Source organism: Biomphalaria glabrata, chromosome 8, assembly GCF_947242115.1.
Source record: "Biomphalaria glabrata chromosome 8, xgBioGlab47.1, whole genome shotgun sequence".
Lineage (NCBI taxonomy): Eukaryota > Metazoa > Mollusca > Gastropoda > Planorbidae > Biomphalaria > Biomphalaria glabrata.
In genome coordinates, this window is record NC_074718.1 from 18,441,341 (window position 1) to 18,452,973 (window position 11,633).

The 11,633-nt window shown below is 33.3% G+C and overlaps 1 protein-coding gene across 5 annotated transcripts; it reads right to left on the minus strand.

Moving 5' to 3' along the window:
- Positions 1 to 432: 432 nt before the first annotated feature.
- Positions 433 to 11,625, minus strand: LOC106067357 (probable bifunctional dTTP/UTP pyrophosphatase/methyltransferase protein). 5 transcript variants are annotated; one of them, XM_056037976.1, is made up of 8 exons: positions 11,559 to 11,625; positions 7,845 to 7,908; positions 6,035 to 6,134; positions 5,312 to 5,446; positions 2,519 to 2,622; positions 2,107 to 2,171; positions 1,392 to 1,521; positions 433 to 641 (listed from the first exon to the last, which is right to left on the minus strand). In XM_056037976.1, exons 3-8 carry the CDS (start codon positions 6,122 to 6,124, stop codon positions 503 to 505), a joined length of 663 nt encoding a protein of 220 aa, XP_055893951.1. In that variant the 5' UTR covers positions 6,125 to 6,134; positions 7,845 to 7,908; positions 11,559 to 11,625; the 3' UTR covers positions 433 to 502. The 5 variants fall into 5 exon arrangements, with proteins under 5 accessions (XP_055893951.1, XP_055893952.1, XP_055893949.1 ...); XM_056037977.1 differs by lacking the exon at positions 11,559 to 11,625 and adding an exon at positions 11,511 to 11,546; XM_056037974.1 differs by lacking the exon at positions 11,559 to 11,625 and adding an exon at positions 8,079 to 8,474.
- Between the last annotated feature and the right edge of the window lie 8 nt (positions 11,626 to 11,633).

The following is an 11,633-nucleotide window of genomic DNA, read 5'->3' on the forward strand; positions in this document are numbered from 1 at the left end:
GTAAAGTGCTTTGCTTCTGAAACAGTGTCCGGGGTTTGAATCCTGGTATTTTAAATTTGTTTTTTTTTTCGGATGCCTCTGAGTCCACCCAGCTCTACTGGGTACCTGACATTCGTTGGGGAAAAGTAAAGGCAGTTGGTCGTTGTGCTGGACACGACACCCTCGTTAACCCTAGGCTACAGAAACAGATGACCTTTAGATCATCTGTCCTATAGACCACAAGGTCTGACTGAAAGGGGAACATATGCAGCACACGTTGTACACAACAAATTGAAGCTTCAGAGGGGGAAGAGGTAAAGTGGTTCTGAAATTAGCTGCAGGATTGTTCAGTCACTTGTTACTGTGGATACTGGGAGTCACTTTCTTTTGAAGTTTATCTTTCACAAAACATATATTGTATACAAAAGTATAATCATACTCATACACTGAAAATATGGAGAAAAATATTTTGAACTTTTATTACAATTTAATAACAAATTAACATAAACAGAATAAATTAAAACTATTTTTTGGAATATATTCTTGACATTTCCCTGGCAAACCTTGGCAGTGGGAATCCCATAACATTAAAATTATCTCCATGTATTTTATTAACTAATGTTCCACCAAGAGCTTGGATACCATAGCCACCAGCTTTGTCCCTAAGAAAGAACAAAAATGAACCATTAATTAGTTTAAATAAAATGGAGCAGATAGAGCTATTTTAATCATTTCTGTAGACTTACTATAGCAGTGGAACAATTTGTCAAACAGCTTTTGGTAATATAGTTTTAGGAGGAGGACAAACAATTTATAAAATAATGCACTGCAAAAATGTGTGTGGATGCATTGTTGATGTGTCTTGGAAAAGAGGGAGGACCATTTTGTAGGTGGAAAAGTTTGAACTGAAAGCCTATTCAATGTCAATGAGATTCATTCTAGGTAAAATAACAAAAGGGAAGCTGCATTGAGTCCAGATAAATTTGTATTGCTTTATATTTAAGACTGACTTTAAAACACTTCTTTGTGTAACCTGATGACCAGCAAATCCAACAAGACTACATCAGAAGTCAACATATCCTCTTTTTTTTTTCCTACAAAGTCTGTGAATGGTTATTTTGAGAAATCTGTTCTAAATGTGTTTCAGTTCTTGTGTGATGTAGTTTTTGACTGACTTGTTTGTTCCATTCTCACAATTTTTGTTTATAAAGGATTGAATACAATCTTAGCAGTTGTTGTTTTTGTTGAAAGCATTAGTTTACTAACTCCAGATCTATATGTTATACATTTATCAGTAGCTGTACAAGTATCTTCAATGCAATGTTAGCATGTATAGCTTATATAGGTGTTGATCAGTAGTACTAAGTATGTATAACTTACATAAGTTCCCCAGTATCACTATACGTACTTACATAGGTTCACCAGTAGCAATGTAAGCATCTATAACTTCTGAACTCATCTCACACATAAAGACTTCAGTTTGTTCTACAAAACTTGCACAGCGGAACTTTGAGTCTACTACTGGGCAGCCATCTTTTAAAACTGTTCAAACAAACATCATTAGGGATGAAAATAAAAAAATAAAAACGCCAGTAAATAATTCACATCTTCAAAGTAAAAATCAAATCCTGCCCCCCCCCCCCAATAAATAAAAATCAATAAAAAGGGCTTGGAATATTAATATTACTTTGCTAGAATTAGTTTTTAATTGACTATTAACTGACAGCTTCAAAGGTTCTAGGGTTAAGGTTAAAAGAATGAGATTTACTGAAGACCCTCATGTTGTTTTGTTTAGACTTCAGCATATCATTTGAACCTAAATGAAAAAACTTGTTTTCCTTGAATGAAATAAAATGATGTTTCTCAAAATTTCTGCAATGCAGTAAGCCAGATATAAGCCTAAAAACAATTTGATTTTTAAGCTGAGTTCTCAACAATAGTAATAATGTTGACATTCAATTTCAGCAACTATTGCAAACTAAATTATATGAATAATAAAATAAGGTCAATTTGACAATTAACCAATAATAAAAGTAAAAGAGTACATTGTTTTGAAATATCTAAGGACTTTTTGTGTAATTGTGAAGTTTAATTTGTTCAGAAAGAGAAGAAAATTGGAGAACTCACCATCTGAACTGGCTGGTACAAACAAGGTCAGCCCAGAGAATACAGAATGAGACCTTCCACTCAACCTGTTTAGAGCATACATTTATTTTTTTGTAATGTTTGAAAAACATTTTTTTTTAAATTCTAGTCAAAAACTTTTTTTATTTTTGTTTACCCACTATCAATCCATAAATAATTATTTTTTCTAAAATCCAAATATACATAGTCATTATTTTAGCTAACTTGTTTTAATGTCAGATGCTATTGCCATTTAGGTTTTTGTATTTTGACTATTGCTATAATAATAATGCTAGAAAAAAAAAATCAAATTCTTGAGATCAATATGATTAACTCTTTTTTTTTACTGGAACATAATCCTAGTACTGGTTTAAGAATATATAAAGACATTCCTATAAAATAAAGAAAGTTGTACTTAGTTAATATTCTGACAGCATCAGCTTTGTCTCTGGGCTTTTCAATTATCTGATTGTTTTGATAAACAACTGTATCACATCCAATAATTAGGTCAGGCAGTGGCTAGAAAAGTTAAAGAGGATTTTATCACATGGATACAAGCAAAAGGCAAAAAAATTACAAAAATAATTCCACCAAACTTCACAATGTTTTAATTCAATAATATGTTCAACAGAGTGTAATTTTAAATGCAATACAGTTAAGGTGAGACTTAAGAAAAAATTATTTAATAGCAGATTAATTTTTCTTTTTTTAAAATTATTATAATAATTTATTTTAAGTTTCAGAACTTTGTTCAGAAAGGAATCTCAACTGAAACTTTCTGGATGGCAGTGGGCAGGGATCAATATGACGACAGTCTGGAGTCTATATAACACATAACCAGACAGCCATCCTGGTACTTGCATATATGAGTTTGATGTTGAATTTCAACATTACTTTGTATAAAAACATATAATTTAATTATTTATAACTACTCATTTTAAATTTGACTAATATATATTTTTAGGGGTGCACCGGATAGTCGCTCCATCTCCTGCTTCTTCCGAATGCTCTGAATTTTTTCACTATTCGGCCATATTCGGCTCCGTTGAATATCACTGCCAAAGTTGGCAGAATAGTAAAAAGTACACCTATTTAATATACAGAAAGTGGACCTTATTCCATTAATGTCTGTTATAGAATATATTAATGTTTATATTACAACATAATAATGTGCTCAAAAATAGAGCCTATATGAATATGCACCAAACATCTTTTATTATAAAGACATATATTAATAGAAATAAAACTTTACATTATAAATGTGCGTTACATACAGAGCAGCAATGGCGGGAACATTTTTTCATTTTGTCTTGACCTTTGAGTGGGTTAGTTAGTTAACATGTTAAATTCCTTGACCAGATGTCTGTCTAGTTGTAAGGATATATCTTCAAAGGTAGAGATGAACCAACTCCCACCCCCTTTTATTTGTTTAGTCCATCACATCAAGTTCATTGATAGATAGATGATAGACAAGTGAGATACGATGGACGTAGGCACTCTCTAGAGGTCACACGAGGGAACTAACTTTGTTTACTTGGTAGTAAATCTTAATTATGGGGCTAGACTTCAAGCCACACATCTACTTGGCAAACCGGACAATGAATTAGTTCATGTGGTGAAAAATCTAAATCACTTGCTGGACTAGAGGCCACACCTCTTCAGGTGTGCAGAGCTACTTGGATATACCGTAAATCTCAATAAAAAAAAAAAATCACGATATAAACAGTAATAATTAAGGAATATGTTTCTTACATACATTCTTTGCATTTAATTATTCTTACACACAATCTTTGCACAATAAAATAAAACAAAGATGTGCGTGTGTATTTTTTGCCTTGTATTAAAACCTTTAGTAAGAAAGCTAATTTCATTGTTTAATTCTATTGACTTACAATATAACGGACAACCTTACAGTAAAGTTTAAAATCGCAGAAAATAAATTGATCTAAAGCACCACAATTAGATCAAGCAAACAAAGAAAAATATGCTGGAGTGTTGGCCTCTGTAACTAGTGTATGGGTATAATAAATCTACATGCTTGACTGACAATATCAATGGGTTATCTTTTTTGCCTGACCACTCAACACTATTGCGTACGCCCAAGGAAAAAACGCAAGCTGGTCAACACCACTAACTATAAAAAGTACACTACATGTGTAGTCCCACTTCATCTATCTGAACAGGTTGTTAAAATCAGTCTAATGTTTTTTTTTGGTAGGGAGGGTGTGGATGCATTTTTTTAAATAGTTGGTTTTCCTAATGTTCTTAGATCTATACAACTGTAGATCTTAAAATAGATATCAATAAAAGGCCTACAGAGTACAATTAAATCTCTGCTTCAGCATCATCTAAGATTCAAGCTATAAATAGATATGAATGATGTTCCTGCTGTTATAAAATATCGTTAGCGCAAATGAATCAATCTAAAACTATAAATATTGGCCTACAACACTTCAGATTCTAACTATTAACTAACAGCCACTATCAATACTAAGCCCTTGAAGCCAGAACCAGAAGCGGTCATTGGACTTTAAATTACAAACCTGATGACCAGTTGTTGGTCTGAAATTTATGAGCACATACATCCAACCACTATACAAGCCAGATTGCACTTTTGAGAGATTTACATTAGTAACTAGTTAAATATATACTTACATATTTTCTCCACACTCTATCATAGGCTTGCTGCAAATCTATAAATACTGCTGTAGTGTGCTTGTTTTCATGAAACCCTTCTACATATTTTATACTGAACCTCCCCTTACCCCCTTTACAGTTGGTGGCCTCGTACATAAACACACACATATGCTACAAATATTAATTAAGCCTATCTGTTAATAAAGTCTGTTAAGCTTTAATTCATCTATCATTAACAGTGTTTAAAACAATAAGGTATATAAAAGGTAAAAAAAATCAATACGAATATTGGTATGTTATTTAACAGTTTTGTAAATGTTCAGCTACACAAGCTATTTACAAGACATGCAAGTATTCGGCTCCGGCTTTGGCTAAATATCATATTTTACTATTCGACAATATTCGGCTTCGGCCGAATATCATATTTTACTATTCGACAATATTCGGCTTCGGCAATATCAAAAAGTACTATACGGTGCACCCCTAATATTTTTATCACTTTTTAAAATTAATAATGGAACTCATTCTTTGACTATTAAAAAATAGATCTAAAAGTTGATAGTGCTATTACTCCTGTTTGTGATAATCGTTCTGCTACTTCCGAGGTTTTCAGCTTGGCAGTTTCAACAACATATTCTTGAGGTGTAAATTGGCTTTTATCTAAATTTTCTTCAAATGTTGAAGGAATTACTTCAAATTTAAGTCCCTAGAATTGCAAGAAAGAAAAAATAATAATTATATCAGCTGTTTTATTTATTTTATCAGTAATGTAAACAAACAAAGAAAGTTAATTTTGTGATTGATTGAGTTCCAAGTTAAAACTCGAAACATTTCAAAAGTATACGATTTAAAACAGAACATCACAGAATAAATAAATAGCAAACAGAATATAGTAGTACACTTGTGCAAAAACATTTTTACATTTAATGACTAAGTGAATGACAGCCTGACAGCTAGTTGACTAGGTGAATGACAGCATGACAGCTAGTTGACTAGCTGAATGACAGCCTGACAGCTAGTTGACTAGATGAATGACAGCCTGACAGCTAGTTGACTAGGTGAATGACAGCCTGACAGCTAGTTGACTAGGTGAATGACAGCCTGACAGCTAGTTGACTAGATGAATGACAGCCTGACAGCTAGTTGACTAGATGAATGACAGCCTGACAGCTAGTTGACTAGGTGAATGACAGCCTGACAGCTAGTTGACTAGGTGAATGACAGCCTGACAGCTAGTTGACTAGATGAATGACAGCCTGACAGCTAGTTGACTAGAGACACAAAGCTCACATACCACATTTTCTAATATTTCTTTTCTTCTAGGAGAGCCACTGGCCAAAATGTTTCTTTGGGCATTCAGTATGTAAAGAAATGGTTGCAACATGGCAAATATCCTGACAAAAAAAAAGTCACCAAAATAAAGTACATAACATGTATATCAATAATTGAAGTTTGTTTTAAAATTTAAAAAAGTGAGGCCTAACATAGGCAGCAAAAAGATTGCATGGTGTATATAAGATGTAAGCAAAGACTTCATTGTTAAGTTTGCATGATGTATATAAGATGTAAGCAAAGACTTCATTGTTAGCTTAAAGATGTATTGAAATTTATTGAGATCATTAAATGTTAAGAATTAACATTCATTCATACAATTTAATTATCTGATATTAATAATTCACATGTAAATTTTGATTTTGAGTAAGCCTGGTGTGAATGTATGTATTTTTTTTTAATAGTAGTTATAATGTTTTGTTTGGTGTAATGCAGAAATTGTAAGATACATTTCCTTATGGATAATAAAGATTATTATTATTATTATACAGAACTGAATCTTTTGTTTAAAAAATTCATTGTGTGGACTAGCATAGGTGGGCTTTTGATTTATCAGCTTAACATAAGTCATCAAGAAATAACGTTTTCATACGAAGAACTTTCCAATATTTTTTTTAATCAATGAAATTTTCAAGTTGTAAGTGCAGATGGTCTGGGCTATGGGATATTCTTAAGTTTACCTAATTAGAATTGGTACCAGACATTTTTAGAGAAAGTTAAAGTGGTTGGCCATTTTGCATGCTACATTTCAAGTCCCCTCATAAAACGTTGCCATTGAAACAAAGTATAAAAACTAAACACACCAGAGAACACACATGGACTCAAATACTCAAAACACACATATTTATTTATTTAAATATGACATGAATCTTGGTACATACATTTTTAAACAAGACCTAAATTAAATATCAAAACACACACTATTCAACTTAACAAACAAACATTAAAGAAAGACAAAATACTCAACATATAAGCATTAAAACAACACAGACTTGAAACATGTCATGAACCACAAATATTCACAAACACACACAACAAGAAACAACAACACATAACTTGTTGTGCCTGCTAGTTTTGTGCATGTTTCGTCCCTCTGTTGTGCTTGCTGGATGAATTTCTAGTGTTTGTTTATAAATTATATGTCCTGGAGCAGGAGGTCTAGTTTTTTTCTGTGGGCCCTGTTAGCATGCAAAGTTTAATTGTCCGGGTGCATCATCTGTTGTATATTTGTGCATGCAGCTTTTAACAGACATTGTGCGTGCACATGGTACTGTAGTTGTTGTGTGTGAATAATTTGTTTGTTTAGACAGCATCCAGCAGAGTCTTTCTAGCCCCACAAACCATTAGAATAAGTATGTCCATTAAGACCTTAAAATACGGTATTCCCTGTACTTCAATTTATTCAAAGGAAGCATTTGAAGAATGTACACTTGTGTTTAATAATAATAATAATATGGTTTAAAGATGACTTCTTAGAAGTATGAGGAAAAACAATAAGATGAGGAGTGACTTTCCAAATAATCCAAACTGAAAGCTTGTGCACATCAGATCATGAATTTCATGAACAACTGTGAGCAATGAATGTATTGTGGAACATTCAGTTAGATTTTTGGTATGAGAAAGTCTAATGAACAAGATTCTTACATCTGCAGTATTTTAAATGCCCATAGTATGATTCTAGGCAATATATATCAAATCAAGAGAAAGATTGAAAGTTTTCATTCTAAACCTAATTAATAACCATTGACTTTTTTCTTTCACTTATGCCTTACCATATATGTTATTATCTCCTAGCCCAAACAAATAGATGCTGACACAAGATAGCCACAGGTACTCCTTTTAAAATGTCACAAAAGAATTTATTACAACAATGCAATAAACTTTGCTTGTAAATTTAATTACTTGTTCCAGTTTTACTGTTAGCGTGTTTTGTTGATTGCAAGTTATTAAATGTACAAGCTGTATAATATTTCCCTAGAATACTTTTACCATCCTGTACTGCATACCAGTATTAACTATGCTCATTAGGAGCAAGATTTACAACATAGCCTGAATACACTGTTGTAAATGATGAAAATAACTAGCTCAACTAAAAAGCAGAGAAAGAGGTGTCTATATTATATATGCCTGAAGGGAAGAGACTTCTTTATTGTCTAGATCTAAGTCCTCTAAGTTTAAGACTCTTGGAACTCTCAAGACCTCGGCCTCACTCAAGACAGTCAAGACTCAAATGGAGTTTGATAATGAGTAAGCTTGCCTACATTCCTACATCTATCTGCCTGTCTGAACAACTGTTATTTCTAGAAAAGATCCAAGCAGATTTAAACTTTACTTAACTAAATCTAAAGTCTTAGTCGACTAGAATTGAGTCACTAGATTAGTAGATCTAGCTATCTAGCAGTTGAGTTGCCTCAGTTACTCAGTAAGACTAAGAGTCAGTAGTGACTGAGTAGTCAATACTTCAATAGGGTAAAACTTCCCATCGACTTATCTTATATAATACAGACGTTACTTCAAAAAAGAAGATGATTACGTCCTACGCGTCATGCATTTAGTCATGCATATTAACCAATGACTTAAATTCTGCCAAGTCACTGGTTTTCCTGGCTAGCTCAGGCAACCCATTCCATGCTCTAATAGCACTAGGGAAGAAGGAGTATTTGTACAAATTTGTCCTAGCATATGGGACGAGGAATGTGCCTTTATCTTTGTGTCTTTCAGAGTATTTTATTAAATTTTGTTTTTGTATTTGAAGATTATGGTTCAGTGTTTTATGTATGATTGCTACTTTACTTTTGAGCCTTCTGTCCTGAAGGCTTTCTAAGTTTAGTGATTTTACTAAAGGTGTTACTCTAGTCAAATGCGAATATTCGTTTGTTATGAATCTCACTGCTCTATTTTGTGTCTGTTCCAGTTTCTTAATGTTTTCTTGAGTTGAGGGGTCCCAAACGGAGGATGCATATTCTATTATTGGCCTAACCAAGGTTAAATAACATTTTAGTTTTATGTTCTTATTTGATTTATAGAAATTTCTTTTAATAAATCCTAATGCTTTGTTTGATTTTTTTGTAGTTTCATCAATATGTGGATTCCATGATAGTTTTTCATTTATTATAACACCTAGGTATTTGACTTTAAAATAAACTATAAACTTTAATGACTTTATAAAGTTTATTATTTATAAAATAACATTATTGTGATTATTATTTAAATTATTATATAATTTTAATATAATTAAATTTTTAATATAGATCTATATCTAGATCTGTACCACTAGTGCAGTGTTTCTCAAACTTTTTTGTCTGCCGGCACAGTAAAAAAATTACAAAATTTCGCGGCACACCACGAAGATCAACAGTTGTTTTATAATAAAAAGAAAAAAGATTTTACTTGTTTTTAAGTATTACATTTAATGTGAAGAGTGTGCCTGTTTTTGAGAGCAAATGCGATCTAATTGAGGCTCCAAAGTCGACAAACAAACTCACATTACATCGTCTATTGTAAGAAGTCTCTCTCTTTTCTTAGACTTGATTTCAGTCAGTGCTGAAAATCCAAACTCACAAAACCATGAAGATGGAAGATGGAAGAATTATTTTGATTGCTTTTAAACTGATTGCAGTATATAACTTGTTGACTGAAATCCACAACTTATCCAGGCTTTTCTCGGCAAAACTTGACTTAAGAACTGCATCGTTTTTTTTAAATCAATGAGCTGCTCTGCTTCTTCAGTTGTCAGATTTGTAGCTTCATTGTTTCCAAATGGAGAGCTGACCCATTCATATTCATGACTTCAAACTGTTGGAAAGTAATGCTGCAATGCTGACTGCAGGTGTGTCAAAGTGTACAGAATTTCGGAGGTGATTTCTTTATTTGAAACACATTCATTGTAAGTAGGAAACAGTCGAAGACTTCTTTCGAGATCTTACTTTGATATAAAGACAATTTTTCACCAAATGACTTCAGTTTTGAGGATGCAGTGATGATGGTTTTTGATGGTCCTTTAAGACTTAAATTCAATGAATTTAATTTGTGAAATAAATCAGAGAGAAATGTCACCTTATCCACCAGATCTCATCATGAATAGAAAATTCAAAGTCTTTTTTTTCTGAATCTGAATCCATTGCTTCACAAAGCTCTGAGAAAAGTCGGGATGCAAGCGGTCGAGATTTGATGAAGTTTACAACTTCTTGGTCCAGAATAGATCTCTTCACTTGATCCAGAATAGACATCAAATCTTTCGGCAAAGACTTAAAGGCAAGAGCTTCTCTGTGGATCATGCAGTGTACAACTAATACTTTGGATTTCCTTGACGCCCAAGAGTGACGAATCCCTTTCTATTTCCCGGCATGGAAGACAGCCATCGGCGCAAACGCTGACACAGTTTTTCCACTGTAGTTTAAATAGCAAAATGTTTTCGTTCACACTTTGAAAATGTATTCGCCTTTGGTCCTAGTTGGTAAGTCTTTGAAAAATAAGAATTCGTTGACACATTTTTCATCCTTTATGAACCCAATAAAAGCTAGCAGCTGGGCTTTGCCGCTAACGTCAGTGAATTCATCAACTTGAAGAGACCCTGACGATAAGTCTTCAATTCTGCGCGAGATAGAATCATTTTTTAACTTTTTCGGCGGCATCGGGTCCAAGGATAGTTTCATCAACTATTGCTAAAGCTGGTGCAATGACTGATTCAGCCACTGTGTGTGCTTTCTAATAACTGAGCAACCTTATAACTTGCAATCAATCCCTTTTCTGGCAGCTTTAGTTAGATCGTAAGTTTCTTAGCTTGTTTATTTTGTTGAGCCCTGATGTTTTCGATGTATTCCTTCGGTTGCGCTTTTACAACTGGATGTTTTGTTTCCAAGTGTCTCTTCAATTTGCTTGGAACAAGCGCCTCATTCGACAGAGTTGCATTGCAAATTAGACAGAATGGCAATGGAGCATCTTCAGGTCCAGAAGATATGAAACCATATCCGATGTAATCTTCTTTGTACCTTCGTTTGGTTCCTTGCTTTTCATTTAACACTTTCGCAGTTTCATTCTTGCTAACGTATTTCTCCATGGATAACAATAAATAACGCTTAGTGATAACTTGTTATTATTAGCATACACCTAAACATGAAACACATCGCTTATTATTATTGTTACCAATTCAAGAACTGCTGTGCGTCTGCTAAGGCGCCTACATTTGAGTCATTATAATAATATATATATAGTGGACAATTCCATAACCTGAAGAGATCCCTTTCCGTCACTATGTAGCGACCCAATTAAATACTGGTCGTTGCAAGTGGGGATGTCATCGTAACATAAAATAAACATTTAATAGTAGGCAGACCTGTGTAACGTTACACATGTGGCGTTCTGAAAACTCCCGCGGCACATCCGCAAATCTTCGGCGGCACACTAGTGTGCCGCGGCACATAGTTTGAGAAACACTGCACTAGTGGCACTAGATCTAGAATCTAGATAAACAACTGCTACTCAACTTTACTCTGTAGTAATAACATAGTCAAAAAAGGTAATTAATAGTAATGTAGTCGTTAGCAGTTACATTTCAAACT

Coding starts and splice junctions, on each gene's coding strand:
- LOC106067357 (XM_056037973.1), bottom strand. CDS start 11,454: ATGTGCCGCGGGAGTTTTCAGAACGCCACATGTGTAACGTTACACAG. Junction 5,447..6,034: donor AAGAAATATTAGAAAATGTG/GTATGTGAGCTT, acceptor TTGCAATTCTAG/GGACTTAAATTTGAAGTAAT. Junction 2,623..5,311: donor AACGATTATCACAAACAGGA/GTAATAGCACTA, acceptor TAACTTTTCTAG/CCACTGCCTGACCTAATTAT.